This window comes from Lacerta agilis, chromosome 9 (genome assembly GCF_009819535.1).
Source record: "Lacerta agilis isolate rLacAgi1 chromosome 9, rLacAgi1.pri, whole genome shotgun sequence".
NCBI classification, from domain to species: domain Eukaryota; kingdom Metazoa; phylum Chordata; class Lepidosauria; order Squamata; family Lacertidae; genus Lacerta; species Lacerta agilis.
Window position 1 is genome coordinate 54478979 of NC_046320.1, and position 19696 is coordinate 54498674.

At 41.9% G+C, this 19696-nt stretch overlaps 1 protein-coding gene across 8 annotated transcripts in view; it reads right to left on the minus strand.

Moving 5' to 3' along the window:
• The window catches only part of C9H4orf17 (chromosome 9 C4orf17 homolog), a 164441-nt gene that overhangs the window by 5569 nt on the left and 139176 nt on the right, over nt 1–19696 (minus strand). For 3 of the 8 annotated variants that reach the window (XM_033160467.1, XM_033160468.1, XM_033160469.1), the window contains exons 1-7: nt 7122–7605; nt 5406–5585; nt 4846–4913; nt 3864–4013; nt 2767–2848; nt 1472–1643; nt 247–278 (exon numbers count right to left, since the gene is read on the minus strand). In XM_033160467.1, coding sequence (XP_033016358.1) covers nt 247–278; nt 1472–1643; nt 2767–2848; nt 3864–4013; nt 4846–4913; nt 5406–5585; nt 7122–7269 — 832 coding nt within the window. In that variant the 5' untranslated portion in view covers nt 7270–7605. Of the gene's footprint in view, nt 1–246; nt 279–1471; nt 1644–2766; nt 2849–3863; nt 4014–4845; nt 4914–5405; nt 5586–7121; nt 7606–15571; nt 15692–19696 lie in introns of those variants that run through there. The other 5 variants (XM_033160464.1, XM_033160465.1, XM_033160466.1 and 2 more) reach the window with 4 other exon arrangements.

The window sequence follows — 19696 nt, forward strand, 5'->3', positions numbered from 1 at the left end:
CCAAGCAGAACGATGGGGGTGGAGATGCTCCTTCAGGTATACTGGACCGAGGCCATTTGAACTGCAGTTTTTGTTGTCTATGCATCTAATGACAGAGCTGTCCTCATTTATGCCACTATGGCACATCAAGAGGCAAGATGATGTGGCTTCCTCTCAACTTATTTTAAATATATATGAGATCAGTCTCTTGCAAGCATGGTCTCATTTTTCTGGATAAAAATGTAGAACACATAACTAGCCTCTCACCTTTACTGGATACTGTTCCTCTGCTTGTAAGCCTAAAAAAGAAAGGATACTTCTTAGTTTTTTTATACAGTTTATATACTGTTTAATTACAATGGCTTTTAAGTGGTGCTCAGTGAACGCAGTAAAGACAAAAAGGTAAATATTGGTTAAAAGCTATATAATCAGAAATGACTTTAAATGCCTGCTAAAATTTTAAGTATTCAGCAACGAGGTGGCCTGTCTAATATAAACTGGAAGAAAATTCCACAAAATTGGAACAATATTAGGCATTCTACATTGTATGAGGTACAGTACAATTTTTTTTAGGATGGTGGAGGTAGGAGAAAAATCAACGTGCAGATAATCCGGATTTGAACAGAAAGACAACACAATGATCCTGCTCTCACACTTCTCTCATTTTAGTGAAATTATTAAGTCAGGAATTTGTGGCTTCAGCTTTCAACATTTTTTTTATTCCCCTGACTGTTGCTTAGTTCAGGGCCCCAGGAGCAAAAATAAACCAGCATTTATTATTTATTACAGTTAACAAAATTTGAATGCCACTTGATCATAGTAAAACCTCTAAGCAGTTTACAAGAAATAGTAAAATGATCAATAAACACAGTTGTAACATTAACAGTAAAAAAAAAATTTTTAAAATTCCATCTATACTTGTCTGGATTGACTTGCAAAAAAAAAAAAAAGTTTTAAGCAGGGGCTGAAAAGAATACAGTGAAAATGCCTGCCTGATCTCAAATGCAAGGGAGTTCCAAAGTATATGTGCTGCCAGTAGTAGCCTGAGACAGTATCTCTCATTCAAAGTTTTACTACTGAATGAAATGCAATAGAAAGCAGATTTCCTGGATAAATGCACAATTCTGCATGGTTCCCACCAAGATTTATTATCCTCAACTGGCTTTTAAGATATGACCTGGAGTTTTTGGATTATTTCCTGTTAGAACCAAAACTTTGTGAAACAGGCTGGTTTCGTCAGAAGTTACGCTTTGGCCAGTAGCTTTCATTAATGGCCAATTACCTTGTGGTGGATTGGAAATGGCATAGATTTTTCCTTTTCTTTCTCAACCTGCTTTACTTGTGTAAATTACAAGATCTCAACATCACCATCCATGGTGAGAAAAAGTGCTAGTTGTGAATAATCCCAGCCCATGCTGCAAACAATGCAAATGACCAACCTGGCGGCTTTCCACGTAGCACCATACCTAGGGCAATGTATTATCAGTTTTACCTGCGCCGGCTGTCTTCACTCGCAGGTTTATTCTGAAGTGCTCTTTCAGCTTTCAGCATATCTCGTAAATTCAGAGCCTCTGCGTCAGCTTCTTTCAGTGCCTTTCTCTGATAATTCAGCAGATCTCGGCTGGTCACGTCGGAACGGATGAAATTGGACACAAACTCCTTCTCTGAAACACCAGGAATATAAATGCAGCTTATGTTCCAAATCTTGTTGCTTTGCAACTCAAATAGGTATGACATTACCAGGTAGTAATATTAATATAATGGATATGTCAGGGTCTTCTGTGTGCATGGAAAGGCTACTCCCCATTTTCTTTCGATGGCAGAGAAAGTCAACACAAGCCTATTTCATAGGAAGAACATTACCAGAAATAGGAGAGGATGGTATGGGCACTGCTGTGTATATATCTGTGTGTGCACAACAGACTAAACATGCTTTGTGAATAAAGACTTGTAAATATCCAAGATCTTAATCTTAAGGGTATAACCATGATGAAACCGTCTTTCATCTAATGTAAATAAAATGCATTCCAGGTTTTTCTCCATTCAGGTCCCCCCCTTAATATTTCTTAAGTTCTTTATAACACAATACAACACCTGTGAGAAACATACAAGCAGGCTTCAAGCACAAGAGCACTTTCCCCTTCTTTGGTTTCCAACCCATTTGTTGTTAAATCATCACAACAGTGGGAGATGTGTAAAAATTAAATATAATCTAATTTGGGGTGGTCCTATCAGCTGTCACCTGGCAGCAGCCATTGCATCAGGCTGAAACAGAGGAGGGAAGAGAAGTGGTACAAGGCTGTTCCAAGAGACCAGCTGCTCTGCAAACCTTTTCTGGCTGAAGAGTGGGATAAAATGCTATACATAAATAAAGCATGGGTGTAGGCTGGGGGTGGCGTCATTTTCTTGTCCAAGGCCATATAGAGGTATATTGGGTAGGGCAGGTGTCAGTTCATTTCCTTCCCTCCTGAAACATCCCTTTATATTGTGGGAGCTTTAGAACCTCCTGCCATGTCACAGCTGGCTTAGCTGTGACAGCTGGGTAGAGTGATACCTCCTCTGTTATATATTCAGTATCCCTCAAGTATGCAAAAACTGCTACCCTATTTGGGGTTGGCGCTTCTAAACTGGTAGGCATTCATCCAATAGTTTGTTATCCAAGGGAACGATAATCTGATTATATACATATAGATACACAAAGAGAGGTGTGCTCTCCTGTCTGCCGCATGCAACCCAAAGTCAGTTGATACTTCAGCCATGTGCAACTATCACATTTTCTCTCCTTACCTTTTAGAGTTGCCTTTGATAACCAGGTTTGGATCTCTGCAAGCGAGTCTGTCTGTAAAATATCACGAAGCCTTTCCAAGATCTAGGAGGAGGACAGATCAGACCAATCAGGACTGCCACAATACGCTTTGCTGCCTAAAACAGGAAGAGTGCTGTTGCCCTTAGGTCCTGGCTTGCAGGCTCTCCATCTGGCGGGCCACTGGGAGAAAAAAAGATGCTGCGCTAGATGGGCCATTGGCATGATGCAGCAGTGTCTTCTGTTCTTATGACACCTCCACCCCAATTACACATACGAAAACCAAATGGGGTAGCACTTGACTCTTACTTAAACATCAGCCGTGGGGCAGTGTCCTCCACCACACCTGAGGGAACAGGATAACTCTGAAGGCACCTAAGAAGGGGTATGGTACACAGCTCACCACAGTGACTGGCTGCCTGCTGCCCCCTGAAACCAATGCAGTGGTGGCAGCACCCATACTTGAGCAGCAAATGCAACAAATGTTATTAGTATTCAAAGCCCTTACTAGCCTAGGGCCAGTTTACTTGTGGGATTGTCTTGCCCCCCTGTATGCCCATCAACCTCTGATCTGCTGAACTGGCACTGTTACAGCCTTTTAAGTGTTAATCTCTCCCAAAAGTACACATTTTTGCAAGCAATTTTCCCTAATAGGATGCCTTTTGTATGTTACGTTCACTGATACATGCATTGTTAACACACATTTCCCCGTAATATATGCATTCTTGTACACACCATTTGGAGACCTGTGTCACAAAATTTGGATAATTTTGAAAATAGCTATATTTCGGCATTGGCTTTGTGAAGAGTTCTTTAACAGGAGCTTGCAACATTAAAACCTCAGAAATGGCCTCTCTCTCTTACGGGCCATCATCGCCACCTTTTCAACAGATTTGGTGGTTTTCAAACTGGCAGTGTAATCCTATGCATATTTACGCAGAAAAGAGATGAATGCAACTTACCCCCTAGTAAACATGTATAGTATTGCAACCTAAATATACTAAATGACATTCTCTTCTTTTTATCAGTTAAAGCAGAAGTGTGTAATACATGACATAATCATTTAATGATGGTATCTTACTTTTATTTCCTGTTCCACGTAAGTAGGGGTATAATTCATATTCTCGATGATGTCTGGCCTGTAGTGTGTACCCGGGGTAGGTAAAAGAGGGTGCTCTGGAGGTATCCTATTTTGTGGATTGTCTGCAAGGTATTTCCTCAAAGGATCGTCCTGATGATAAAGCAGAATATATAGAGACAAATACAGACAGCCCACCGCCCTCCAAAACCCACCACCCAACTTTCTGTGCTGCTTTGCTTTTGATCACCTCCAATACATCTGGACTAATCATTACATTGTGTAGTGGAGGAATGGAGAACCTGTGGCTTCCCAAATGTCATTGGATTCAGCACAGCTGATGATTGGGGTGATGGGAGCTGGATTCTACGTCTGCATGGCTCATCTGCTTGAGTGTAAGGGTAAGGCTGTGGTTGCAATGGCTCTCTTGCTATTGTCCTCTCTAGAAAACTGATGGGATTTTGCACCTTGATCCGTTTAAATGCCTTTCAGGCATCTGGATCCTACAGGATTCCTGATCACCTGAAAAAGATGAACAAACCCCCATTCTTAAGCCCTATTCCAGGTGTTCGGTATACACAGGTGCTGAATCCATGTATAGAATGGGTATAGCAAGCTTTGCCTCCAGCCAGTGCACATTCACGTACATGTCTGCAAATGCCCTTCACTATAGAAACAGACAGCTTTACAAGATCACAAGAATAGAGGTGTCTGCTTGTAAAGCTGTACACAGATGGGCTCTTGCTTTGTTGAGGCAAAGGGATTGAGGTAACTGTTCAAAGCACCACTGCTACCCTCAAATTCATCATCCCCTTCACCAGCAGGTTACGACAATTTAAAATTCAGAATTAAAAACAAAGCAGATTACAGTCCCAGAAATAAGGTAAACCCGAAAACATGAATGCAGTGTTCTGCAAGAGTGCAGATGCTCCAAAAAGTCTTGATGGTTTCAATTACAAATACCAGCAGTAGTTTGGCTCGTTACCCTTCTCTTTAAAAGTGGGGTGTTTTCTGTTCTTTGCTTGAGCTCAGCAATTTCGTCTCTCATAAGCTCTGAAATGCAATAGAGGGATTTTGCATGAGTTTCCATGTTAAGTTACAGGTAGGTAGCCGTGTTGGTCTGCCATAGACAAAACAAAAAACAAAAAAAAATCCTTCCAGTAGCACCTTAAAGACCAACTAAGTTTGTTCTTGGTAAGATTATAGATGATTAAATCCTGGTGAGACCTCTTGAAAAATACAGGAATTCAATGTAACATGGAAGGGCAGAGGATGCCTCCAATGCAGGTGGCAGGATACTTTGGTGGTTTTTGTGTCAACCAAACTTTTGCAAAGAATTTACAGACCTGTACATTCATCAGCAGCTCAATCTAATGGAGGGTCCACTTTGAGGAGGAGGTAATAAAGGCAGAGCCGTAGCTGCGGGTGGGCTAGCCAAGCTTTTTGCCCCAGATGAAGCCTCCAAAGGGGTGCCATTGAGGCTCCCAAATTGTGGTTTTGAAGTACACATCCTATCTCTTTGTGCAAGCAACCAGGGGTACTTACGTCCAACATTCGCTCTAAGTGGGGTTTGTATCAGGCTTGGCAGGGTATTGTTGGGAAAAGAACTTTCAGCGGGCATTACAGTGTTTCTGAGAAGTTGAATATGTTCTGTGCTTGAGTCAGCGAAGCGTCCTTCATTGTATCCTCGGTCTTTCACAACACAGACAGGTGCATCATTTAGTCCTGGGTGGGGAAAGAATGCATTTCATATTTTTCTAATTGTGCAGTTGGTTTTGGTGCAAGAATACACTGGAAATGGGGGTCTCAAATAGGGATGGTGGGGAAATTTGATCCTTTTTGTAGGTAAATCAACTCCACACATTTTAAAGCAATGTCAGAACTGAAACACAGTCATCCTTCAAGCACAAATCTGAATTTTGCGATGCAATCCTCCAACTCAATGGCATTTGCCAAAATGCAAAAGTGGGCATAAAAATGGAAATATTTTTGAAAACATAGAAAAATGCATTATATGGGGAGGGGACTGTACATTACAAAACTGCATGTTACTCAAATCTGCATACCAAAATTGGGGGGGGGGGTTTATTGGGGAGAATTTGCACTGAAATGCTGGTGATTTTTTATGAGGGATTTTTGAAAAGCATCAAATTGCTGCAGAAATGTGGATAACGGAATTTAACACTGGACAAACTAGAAACTGAGAGAACCAAAACTAACGGATCCTTCCATCTCTAGTCCTGAACTAAGAGTGTTATAGTTTCCTAGGGCTGGTTCACATATGCATGTACATTTGATTATACAGCACTTAGCTCCTACATGAATATTGATTGTATGATTATAAAATCATACCAGTGAATGAGTCAATCCATGTTTGTTTTTTGTTCCAAAGCTTTGATTTCATTCACACAGCATAGCTTCATGGAGATGGTTCACACACAAGGCTTGACAGCCATCAGCTGATGCAGATTTATGTTGGAACCAACACTAGGTGATTCAGACTTGCATGCAGTGCTAGCCCCAAGGTGTTTGCTGCCTGAAGTGCAGAACAAAATGGTGTCCCCCTTCCCAGTCCATATACAGGAGTTGGCTGCAATGGCTGTTGAATCTTACTTCAAACTAGCAGCAGGCTTTATGGGAGGGCAGAGTTCTGCCCTTCAAAAAAAGAGGGACGTGCATTTTAAAAAACCCTGTGTTTAGGCTGCATTCAGATGTGATTATAGTGTTAGTTTCCCTAGTTTTAATGCTCACACTTCTGTCCTAAGTTCTAATGTTCCTTTTACACTGCGCTATCTGTAGTGTTACGGAACTGCGACTTCTTGAGCAATATGCTGCCATGTCATGCTAAAATTTAGACACATAGAAAGAGCTGCACATGCCAGGATACCACCTTGGATTTCATCACATGAACAGCTGTGGTGCATTCATGAAACCTGTGGGAAAATGACAACGCAAAACTCCCACACCTTTTCGAGTTCACGGGGTTGCAAACAGGTTTTGTTTTGTTTTTCCTGGAAAGAACACAAAAATAAACACGGCTTCTGCTAGATTCCACTAGATTTTCAAGAAGCGGCTTTTTTTAAAAAGTCGTGTGAAAGATCACGTGAAATGCAAAAATCGACAGGTAAGAAAATGTCAGGAAGACAGAATAAAGCCCCACCTGAATGTAGCTTAAGCTTTTATTCAGGAAACACCCCCCCTCCCAAAAAAATGAATACAGAGATTGACTTGGCCATATTAGCCCTTCCAGGGGGAGTTTACCTCTAATGTGGCACACTGTCTTTGGATGTGGAGAGTGTCTGCAAACAAAGTAACTTGTTTTCCCAGAAGTGCCCTCATTTGCCGCCTGCCGCGTGGTTCCAATGGGCATCAGCTGAGGGTCAGGTTGTGCTCTAAAATTGATATTCATCTTAATGGGTTTCTATTTTCTTCACCGCTATTCTTGGTACCACAGCCTGTAGCAGCATCTCATCCAGAGGGCCCTAATGAGGGAAGAAGAGAGGAGACAACACACATGGACATAAGGGACACATTTTGCTCTTCTGTGCTGAACATAAAATATTTGTCAGTTAACTGACCGGGCAAAGCAGTTTTTGCCCTGCGATATCAAGTTTTCATCTCAGCCATTCTGAGGCCTTCAGACCTTTCAACTTGTACTTTGCTCTCTTTCTCCTCACTGGCTTCTCTCTTCCCTGAACATCTCAAAAGTCAAACAACGGGGCCACCAAGCCTTCATTGGGAATCTAAGAATCTTTTCCCTCCAGAGTTCTGTATACATTCCTTTCTTTTATGACATCTTTCAGCCTCATACGAGCGTAAAGCAAGCATGTGATTTCTTGCTTACAGTAAAGCGAGCCTGTGCAAGCTGAACAGCTCTATAAATAAATACATTTCCAGTCGTGAGTGAGGAATTATAACAGTGTTTATCACAGAATCAATAAAGTAAGCAAGACCCCGTGTGATAATTCCTCATTTGGCACTGCAAAGATGTTTATTTATATAGATATTCAGCCTGCACAGGATCATCAAATGGATATCAAAACAAAAAACCATTCCTAAATAAGGAATGTAGTTTACCATAGGATTGATGTCAAGCACATAACTCAGGAAAATATACAGACAACAGACTGACTATAAAGTATGTTGTGTTTCTGCAGTTACTTATTTCTTTCTATGTACAGTATCTGTTAGCATGAGGGTACCATGTGTGACAGTTCCCTTTGCCCAAAACAAGCATTGGGACAGATATAATTCTATACATTTCAGTTTCATAGTTGGGCACCACCACCAAGAAGGCGCTTTTTAGCATCACAACATTACAAATCTTGGCAAGTCATGGTACAACGGACACACATAAAAAGGACAAAAGGGGATGCATATTTGCAAAAATATTGAATGTGCTAATTTATATGTATAGGTGCACATTTAGAAATAATTATAATTTAAATGGAAAACAATACAATTCACCTGTGTGCCTGCTCAGTCTGCTGTACAGGTTTCAATTGTTGATGGACAACTTCAAAGCCTCTCCTGTTCATTCTTCCTTTTCTTATTTATCTTTAAACTGGAATTGAGCTTGGCACAGCCCTCCAGACAGGATGCCTTCAAAAAGAAGCCTGCCTTTGAGTCACAGCTCTTCAAACAGAGGACTGTCCTGCATACACCCATTAACCCTACTTTTGGCAGTTCTGTGTTTGATGGGGGGATTTCCAAAATTTCTGCCACATTTCACAGATCTGCTCGTTTAATCTCTTGGGGAAGCACTCATTTTGGGGCTCTGCATTGGATACAGGGCATTCAAACGATTGCCATAGGAACCCCAGCACATATTCCAATGCAGCCCAAAGTGCCACTAGGTGGTGCTCTTTCATGCCCTGCAACATTTTACAGGTTGAACATTTCACCACTCTTGTAGCCTTGTATGACCAGTTCTCTCACAAGTGCTGTAGGTTGTTCTCAACCAGCTTTATTAACATGTGGCCCTGAAATTTTCGATCCCCTCCAAATGTATGCCAAAGTTTTGTGCTGGTTTGGTCCATTTTGTGCTGTGAACCAGGGGCGTAGCAAGGTAAATTGGTACCGGGGGGGGGGATTTTTGTCAAACCCCCCCCCCCAGGCATGGGAAGGTAAGGTGGTACCCGGTGCAGAAACTTTCTTGTCAAACCCTGCATTGATTCCCCCCCCCCCCAAAAAATGGTTTTAAGTTATTTCATATTTTCTTACAAAGGAATAGTAACAAGTAATAATAATAATAAAACTTTTTTTTTGTATCCCACCCTCCCCAGCCGAAGTCAGGCTCAAGGTGGCTAACATCAGATACATAACATTGGTATAAAATCAAACAATAATTAAATTACCTCCTAAAAACATCTCAAAATCAAATTAAAGTCTAATTAGATGGCTTTGCACAGGGTTAGGGTTGGGAACAGTAAGTGCTCCACTGAACTGAAATTTTAGCCTTCATGACATAGGAAAACAGCCAAGTGAACAGCTATTTTGGTGGAGGAGGGTCAAGATATTAACCAATATGCATGAAATTTCATATATAGCTATATAATCCCTAGTATAGTAAGATAAGACCTTCGGAGCAGGCAAAAAAAAAAAAAATTCCAAAAAAATTGTTCCTTGATAATTTGTTACTCCCTCCATTATGGAACCCGGGGCGGCCCGCCCCTCCTTGCTATGCCCCTGCTGTTAACCCCACATTTTGAGTTGCTCCCCCAAACTGAATAACCAGTAACAGCAATCCAGGGTTACAAGATAATACCCCAAAAGCCAACCTTGTCTGATCCCTTCCAAAGAGATGCCAAAGTTTTGTGCCGTTTGAAGCTTTCTCTGCCCCCTGAATGATCTGTTGCCTTGCAATGCTCTGTCCTGGCTTCTGAAGTGGAGCATATTAGTAACAACCTCCAGGCATTGCTGAACTACAACTCCCAAAACTCCCATCATCCTTGAGGGCTGGTCATGTTGACTGGCTAATTAGAGGTTAACCACCCCTGCATTATGTTAACTGTGATTAAAAATCACATCTTGGGTTTTAAAAATGAATAAATACCAGTTTAAGGGGTTGGGAGTGTTTGGTCACAGACCCACAGTAAAAAGGGATGGGAGATTTAATTCTTCCCTACTATCTTGGTGTAACACACCAACACCACCACAGAGCAGTTAACAGTGGGAAAACATGCATTAACACCTTTGGCTTTCTTTATGAGACTGGTAAAATGTTGATTATGGCCTTGATTTACATTATTATTGCCATTATAAGAGGAGCAAAAAAGGAGATGACAATGCAGTCTTCTGGTGTTTTAGGGCTGATCCCAATATAGAGTATCTTTCTCTCTGTAGGAGTGTTTGGGAATTCCTGTAGATGCGGAGTGTAAAAAATAAAAAACCACCATTTAAAAATTAACAATCCACATTGTAGCAAAGTTCCACGAGCCGAATCAGAGTATGCCCACAAATCTGTCCTGAAACATGGATTCTCCACTCCCAATAGTAGGAAAATGTAACATTAGGAGGAGTTCCATTGCCTTCATTCAAAGTGTTAAGATTCATAGGCCAACTGGATAGGATAGCTTATTTTAGAGACATGTGATTACTTAGAAATCCAAACACAACCTTGGCAAGTATTGATCTGAGCTAAGTTTCCAGCCAAATAGTCTCCTATGTGGAATCCAAGCATGCTATATTCATCAGCCCTGTGCACCCTTTCCATTTATTTATTCAGAATGATTTTAGTGACACTTCATTAAAATCACAAAACTATGTACAAGATAAAAAAACAAACAAAGTTACAGTAAAACTGGGACATATTTAGTCATTACCATGAAAAGAATAAACCACAGCAACAAATGAAGAACACACTTCACCCACCCTGAACGCTTATTCCTTGGCAGAACTGAGGGCAGGTACTGGGGGGACCTATTCCAGTTTGTGCTTGCTACAAGATTAATTATTGCCTGTGTGAAATGTGTCCAGGCATTGGGATGCATCCAGTGCTAGAGCAAACGCAGGGAGATCAACAGACATGGTTTAGCTGGGTTCCTTGATTTGAGTGGGTCTCCCCTGAGTAGAAATTATTTGGCTACAACCCATTGAAATGAAAGGGGGAGCTTCTGCAAAGGATCATGTGCAAATCAGGCAAGTCACATGCACACCTCGGCCACCGGATCATGGGGAATGTGGAGCATTGTTTGGTGGAGTGTGCTCTGGTTTAGCAGGGCCCACGTTCAAAAAGATACCTAATGCATACCCTCCAACATACCTTAGCTGAAAATAGGGACATTTCTCACTCCCCACAACTGACCCTCAAAATCCTCCCCCCATTTTTTGCCTCCCCCTCCACAGAAGGAGAGCAAATGCTGCCGCCGCCACCACACCAACAAGACACAGCGCGCACACACCTTCACCCTGATTTTATTTTATTCTTTGGTAGATTTACAAAAAGAAAAACACCAGTAAAGAAATTTTAGAAACAGGCAAGATTGGACAAAGCAAAATTGTACAAAGCAATTTTTTTATTTAAAAAAAAACAAGACTCCTTGTGCTCCGCTCTCCTTTTCTTCCCACCCAGGGTGACCATGCCCTCTGCCTGCACCTCAGAGCTGGCGCATTATGCGAGGCTGGGTCTCAGTGATGGCAGCCTCTCCTCCTGCTCACCTGCTCTCCAGCAGCCACTACGAGCTGCCCAAGGGAGGAGGCTGGCAGTGGTGACCACTGGAGAGGCAAAAGGATGGTCCATTGCTGCTGCTGCTGCTGCTGCAGACAAGCATCGGCTCATTCTCTTTCCCAAGCTCAGTGGCAGTGCTGGTGGGGGAAATAGGGGTATTCCAGGATCAAATGAGAAGCCATTAAATTATTTTGGAACATGATATATGAAGAGCTGAAAAAAATGATGAAACACACATTCTTTAAAAAAAACCAAACCAGAATTCTTTTTATTAGGTATCTTTACAACAAACATCCCAAAAGGTCAGGTTTTTCTCTACGCAACAGCGGCAGCCAGGATCCAGATTGCGAAATACTGGAAATGTAACTTATTGTCGAGTAAGGAAGAATGGCAATTAAAATTATGTGAGTATATTGAGTTGGCAAAATTAACGGAATCAGTAAGAAACCATCCAGGAGATAAGATAAGAAAAGAATGGGATGCGTTTCAAAAGTATATGCTGAAATACGGTTACAACGATTATACCTGGTTAAGCATAAGTAAATTCCAAAGAGATAACAGGAAGGTGCGTCACAGATCTATATAGGATAGGAGACAGATAAATATATGAGAGAGAAGGAACTGCAGAGGGTTAGAAGGAAGTCATTAAATAAATCAGGGTTTCAAACCACAAAGGAAATAAGGGTGTATAATAATATTATTGATGATGGTTTGTATTCCTTAAAATACTTAATGTATCAAGTAAGAATTTTTGTGAGTCTTATTTTTTTCCATTTTGTTCTTGTTCTTTCTCTTTTTCCATTGTTCAATGCCTTTTCTCTTTTCTTTTTCATAATAATAAAATGTCCTTTTTATTGTATTGATTAAATTGCAAATAAAGTATTAGAGAGAGAGAGAGAGAAGCCAGTAATTCCACGACTGTCTCCGGAAATAGGGACTCTTGGAGGGTGTGCTAATGTTAATATGATTTCTCACCTAGCAATACTCAGCTCCATTGCCTCCAAGTGCAAAATTCCTATGTGTGGAGAGGGAGACCTAAAACTATGCCAGCAGTTTATCAATTCAATCATTTCAGCTTCAGTTTGGACCTGCTCACTCAAACCACAGTGCTTTGTTGTGTTGCTTCAAGGCAAGTTCCATTCATTTTAACACAACTCATATGAGAATTCTGTATAGGCCACTCTGAAAACAGCAAAGCAGAGCAGTCAGGTGAGTGGAACACAGACCAGTAGGCTGTGATTAAACAGAAAAACATTCCATAAAATTATGTAAAATATGGAGGAAGACCCCCCCACCCCCAATCAAAAATGTGTAATCTAGCTAGTCAGAAATGACAAAGAGGACCTCTCTTTAACTCTGCGTTAGATTTAACTATAGCAGGGATCGCAGGGGCGTTGAACTCCAACTCCCATCATGACTGATGGCCAGGAACGATAAGTTGTAGTCCAAGAACTTCTGGAGGACACTTCACTGTCTACCCATGTATTATAGTAATGCATGTTTCATTGAGCAAGCATTATGCAAGCAGCCAAGAGGCTGTGTAAATGTTGCAGACTGCTACAGGTTATGAACTTGTTTACACAAGGGGAAAACAAACAGAAGTAAGAGCCACCACTATGGTGGGTAACTGGCTGGGAAAGGCAACTGGAGAACCTCAGCCTGTATTTGTGTGCAACTCCACAGTGAACAACGCAAAGACATATTTTACTCACAACTTGGATCCAAGCAAGGTTCTTCTGATGTTCTTATGTCAACAGACATGTAGATAGGAGCGATTTCTATTTGCATTTCATAGAAACCTTTAACCAAATCCATTGCCAGGGGCTCCTGACTAAGCATGGCAGTATGGTTTTAGAAAGTTGGGCCCTTTTATTTCATTAATTTCCTGTTTTATAGCCCTCCTTTCTTTCACCATGAAACCAAATGTGATTCCCAGACAGCTACCCATGAGGACACAGACAAGATCTAAAGTGGCGATCCTAATGTGCCTTCAGGTCATATACCCTGTGACCAGAGTATATTTTTTATTGATTGGTAACTGGTTAAATGACAAAGCAGAGTCTAAGGATAAATGGACAGTTTTTGAAAACAAGCAGCGGGGGTCCTTCATGAAACTGCTGTGATTGTTCACAAGTGTTAAATTGCACCAAGCTAAAGAAGGGGAGGGACACAGGTGGCGCTGTGGGTTAAACCACTGTGCCGCTTGGGGTTGCCGATTGAAAGGTCGGCGGTTCGAATCCCCTTAACGGGGTGAGCTCCCGTTGTTCAGTCCCAGCTCCTGCCAACCTAGCGGTTCGAAAGCACACAATGCAAGTAGATAAATAGGTATCGCTCCAGCAGGAAGGTAAACGGCGTTTCTGTGCACTGCTCTGGTTCACCAGAAGCGGCTTAGTCATGCTGGCGAGATGAGCACCACAACCCCAGACTCGTTTGCGACTGGACTTAATAGTTAGGGGTCCCTTTACCTTCACCTAAAGAAGGGGAGAGCAGTTAAGTAGCCAAGTTTATTTTATTATTGAATTACATATATGGGATGAAAAGTCTAAAAGGATTTCCTCAAACTAGAGAAACGGTCTGCAAAATGGCAAATGAATGTCAATTGAGTAAAAGCATTATGAATGTTGGAGCAAAAGGATTCCAGTTTTACATGGGGCATGAAGTGACAGTGATTGTCCAGGAAAATAAGGAATGTCTGTTGAGGAAAGCTCAAAGCAAACATGAACTCATTGTGTGACAGCAGTGAAAATAGCGTGGTTAGAAATGAATTTACCAGTATATAAATCTATTCTGCAGCTGTTCACAGTGAAGAACAGAATGTCATTCCTCAATCGCTTACATGTATGTATTTTTGTTGTTGTTCAGTCGTTCAGTCGTGTCCGACTCTTCGTGACCCCATGGACCAGAGCACGCCAGGCACGCCTATCCTTCACTGCCTCTCGCAGTTTGGCCAAACTCATGTTAGTAGCTTCAAGAACACTGTCCACCCATCTCATCCTCTGTCGTCCCCTTCTCCTTGTGCCCTCCATCTTTCCCAACATCAGGGTCTTTTCCAGGGAGTCTTCTCTTCTCATGAGGTGGCCAAAGTACTGGAGCCTCAACTTCAGGAACTGTCCTTCTAGTGAGCACTCAGGGCTGATTTCTTTGAGAATGGATAGGTTTGATCTTCTTGCAGTCCATGGGACTCTCAAGAGTCTCCTCCAGCACCATAATTCAAAAGCATCAATTCTTCGGCGATCAGCCTTCTTGATGGTCCAGCTCTCACTTCCGTACATTACTACTGGGAAAACCATAGCTTTAACTATACGGGCCTTTGTCGGCAAGGTGATGTCTTTGCTTTTTAAGATGCTGTCTAGGTTTGTCATTGCTTTTCTCCCAAGAAGCAGGCGTCTTCTAATTTCGTGACTGCTGTCACCATCTGCAGTGATCATGGAACCCAAGAAAGTGAAATTTCTCACTGCCTCCATTTCTTCCCCTTCTATTTGCCAGGAGGTGATGGGACCAGTGGCCATGATCTTAGTTTTTTTTTATGTTGAGCTTCAGACCATATTTTGCACTCTCCTCTTTCACCCTCATTAAAAGGTTCTTTAATTCCTCCTCACTTTCTGCCATCAAGGTAGTATCATCAGCATATCTGAGGTTGTTGATATTTTTTCCGGCAATCTTAATTCCGGTTTGGGATTCATCCAGTCCAGCCTTTCGCATGATGAATTCTGCATATAAGTTAAATAAGCAGGGGGACAATATACAGCCTTGTCGTACTCCTTTCCCAATTTTGAACCAATCAGTTGTTCCGTATCCAGTTCTAACTGTAGCTTCTTGTCCCACATGTATGTATATTTTTTGACAAATATGTAAACGGTGTGTGTGAGCACAGAAATACATCTTAAAGACCTGATCAGAAATATTTTGGGGGGGGGCACTAACTCAAGCCTCATATTTTGTACATTGTTAGCAAGTCCTATTGCTGGGGAAAATATTTCAGGTTTAATCATTGATTTAGTTATACATTAATGTGCTGACATTACACTCTGATACTACTTACTCAAGCACATGAAGATAACAAATGTCAGAGATCCAAAAGACAGGTAACCCCGTGGTATGTCATCACTGTTGGGTGCTCAGGCTGATCCCAGGGCTTGCAAAGTGCGTTGTGCAGGGCTTCTCAAATACTTGACAGTGCCCTGGCCCTCCCTGTCAGAGGAAGAGCTCACATTCAGGATTTTGGTTCTGCCAAACTCTTTAATGCATAGATCTGGGCAAAGCAAAGGTTAAAGACACTGCATGGCTAACTGCGAGTTCAGAGTTCAGCCGTTGGCCCAACAGGCTACACACAAACCAGCAAGCACAATAATTATTGAGTGGCAAACAACAAGTGTTCCTGCTCTGGGCAAGTGAGCTGGCATGCCTGTGCATGGGTGGGACATCTTTGTTTGTGTTGGCTCTGGCATCTCTATGTCCTTGGTGAAGGAGGTGCCCACTCAGTATCCAGCTGGCTCTTAGACACCTCCCCCCAGGGGAGGCAAAAGCAGGGGCAGGAACCTGCCTGAACCTTCCCCAGGATCCCACTCCTGACCCTCCTGATCACTAGACCCCTCCACCAACTGCAGCCATTCTTGAGGTGTCTACATTGCCTCCCTCATCCCACTCAGGTCATTAGCTCCAGTTCCCTGACCTCTGTCCCCACCTCTTCGGGATCTTCCCATTCCATCCAGAATAGCTCCACGGGACAATCAGTGACAATCAGCTGGCTCTCAGGCATTTGGAAAGCAAGACAGAAAATGTTCAGCACTTTCCAAGTGCCAAGCATAGGCCTAGCACTCACAAATAATTGCCTCTACTTGAGCTCATATTTCCCCTAACGGACGTACTTTGTATGCAATGTTGACAAATTTGCGCAATACATTTTCCTTAATATGATGTAGTTCTGTATGTTATTTTCACTAAACAGATGTAATTTCCTACCCATACTTTCCCTCTAATATGTGCATTGGTGTCCATGGTTTTTTGGTTGGAGAATTGCATTGCCACACTCAGGGAAGTATTAATTCTGAAGAACCGTGTTTTGGTCTGGGCGTTGTTTTAGGAACTGCCAGTTAAGTATATTCATGGCAAAATGCAAACTGAACTGAATCCTCCCCCCCCCCCATTCACTACTTGGACATAGTCTGCCATACCTGCATACTTAGAAGAAGTTATCAAGTGTGTAGTTTTGCCAGATTATCTAATAGGCTTGAGATTTTAACAGCTGCACCAAGATTGAACTAAAAAACCTGAGCCTCGGTGCCAAAGTCTGCAGCCTAGCAACCGTACAGCTGAGTACCTCCCTCTCTAAATGTCTTCCCAAATATTTTCTCCACTTTTCTCTTTACTACCACCTTATGATCATATCATGCAAAAACCCCTTCCATAAATCATGAGCAGATGAAAGGAACAACTTAACAGCAATGCAAAATATGCCTTTGTTGTTTTACATCCCACCATGATTGGTGGGTCCAAGGCATGATAGGCCAAATGCACGATGTGAGGTGGAAAACAGACTCATACATTTTCGTTACTGTGATAGCAGACAGAATTTGGCTCTAGCACAACAGTTTTCATGGAGGAAACCATTCTCAACAAAGATTGGTCCTATCAGACAGAGTGAGGGGACTGCCTCAGGTAGCGGATGCTGGGAGGGGGGCAACATCAGCAGCCCCATGGCTGTTGCACCTGAGCCTACTGGCTGTGTGCTCTTCTGTTGGAGGAGAAAGAGCTATGTGTGGTTACTGGCCTGCCCAGCACCTCCATAACTTGTCTGGTAACTTCAAGCTCGATGGAGGACACTACCCTGTAGCCTATACTGAAGCAAGATTCAGCTGTCCATTCAGACAGCTACTGGACATGGCGTGATAGAGCCACCATTTTGTACTTTGGCTCAGGCACCCAAAAGTCTAGGGTTGATCCTACTCAGTAAAACACACACACACACACACACACACACACACACACACACACACGGACTCAGCATCTCCCTCAGCTTCAAACCATTAATGTGTTTATTTATGATATTTACTGACTTCCCTATAATAAAAGTTGCAAGGGAAGCGTTACAGAATAAAAACAAAACAGTAAAAATAATTAATAAAATGGGCTATACAATAACATGCCTTCTTTACTGAACATTTCAATGGGAGAAGAGGGAATCACACAATCTGAAATTCTGACAAGGATTATCAGATTATCTTTTTTTATACGGTTCAGCACTCTTATACAGCAAATGAGTCCAGTGTATTAATGGTCAATTTATTTGTATTTATGAAGTATTTATTCCAATTCCCAGATGAAGAAAAGCGTAAACCTAGATATTTAAAGGATTTCACCTGCTCAATGTGGTGCCCATCAATTTGCCTCTTGGTTTTTTTTTTAAACCTAGGAAATAAACAACTTTCTGGGTTTTTTTGCCAAATCATTTTTATTAGCTTTTCCAATCATAAAAATCACATCATATATTTATAAATATCAATTAATCCATATAACCCAATTAGTCCAAATAAGTCCAAATAAGTTGCCAAATTATTAATTTTTCTTTTAAGACTTCCCTTGCTTCAGACAATCAGGATCTTGATCATCCTCTTAATTCCGTTGCCTTCCGTAATCCGGTGTTGTCCATCTCTTTTCTGATGTTGTCATTCTTTTCATTTTCTTTCATGCCACTGAGTGCTTTCGCAAGTGAGATAAAACAACCAAAATCCATCATGACTGTGTGGTTTTTATGTCCGTACTCTTTTCCACCCCCCTGGCGCGGTGCCTCTCCTTCACATCCAAAAGTCCCATCTCAACAGTCGCCATCTTAACTTGACTTCGATGAATTCCATATTTGCGTTTTGCTTAAAATCTTATCATTCTGGCTGCTTCAAAGTCTTTCCAAGGGTGGGGGCCTTTCCATTTATAAGTCTGTATATTTTAAAGTAGTTTATGGCTTTTCCCACTCTCTCTGACTTTCACAGCCCAATCTGCTGCTTTCGACCTCTAATTAATCTGCGTCATAAATCACTCCAAACATTCCAAGAAGTCGGCTAAGTCTCTAATAGAGGTAAAGAGGCAACCACAGCCAGGGGTGTATTTATGTCGTAAATTCTTTTCTACACAGCTTATTTCCAATCTCACTTGTAAATAAGGAGAGCGTTTCTTCAAGGGGGGTTTTGCCCGTAAAAACATCTAGGCTCCATAACATAAAGCAAGGCTCCCCCCCTTCATTCCATTCCCACATACCAATAGGATGTTACAGTCCTCTTTTCTTCTTATCTCCTCGGTGGCTGGATTTTTAAGCGAAGTATCTCTTCTCCTTGTCTGAAGCAAGTCCAAAACATTACCGAATTATTCATTTAAGTTCTGGAACCCAGGGCAGGAAGAGTGGCGTCAGGGAGAGCCGAAGTTCTCTCGGGGGCTATGCGTCCAAACCCCCCTTTTCCTCCCTCCTCAGAGGTTGGGACAGGGTTAATGGGCATCGCGGACGAGGCAGCTCTTCCCACTGACCTGGGAAGATTTCGGGAGGCTGATTTACTCCCATCTCATCCCCTAATTACCCCGTGAGACTCGGGAGAGTTGGTATTTTCCGCCATCTTCCTCCCACCCGGAGCGGAAGTCCCCATGAAATAAACAACTTTCTGACTTTTAGAAGACATCTGAAGGCAGCCCAGTATGGGGAAGTTTTTAATGTTCAATGTGTTGTTGTGTTTTTAGTATTCTTTGGGGAGCTGCCCAGAGTGACTGGAGCAACCCAGTCAGATGGGCAGCATATAAATAAAATTATTATTGTTGTTGGCAAAAACAGAAACTTTTGTCTTTTCATAATTGCTTTTTAGTGTTTCTTGCACTGCCAATTGATTAAAATATTTCAAAAGTCTTCTTGAGCCATGTTGTAGTTGGGACAATTAAATAGTGTCAACGGCCTACATAAGTACTGTATCTTTCTTGGTTCCCAATTTAGGAAGTACATAATTACTGTTGTTATTTAAAACAGTTATTCAAGATTTGACCTAAGTGTCAAGACAATGCTGGGGCTAATAAGTATCCCTGACAGGTGGATCTGAGAGTGAACCTGAAAGGTAACTTTAATTTAATCTGAATCTTGGTCTCAGAATGAAGTTCCCACATCACCATCAGTAATCTTCTACCAGTAAAGATT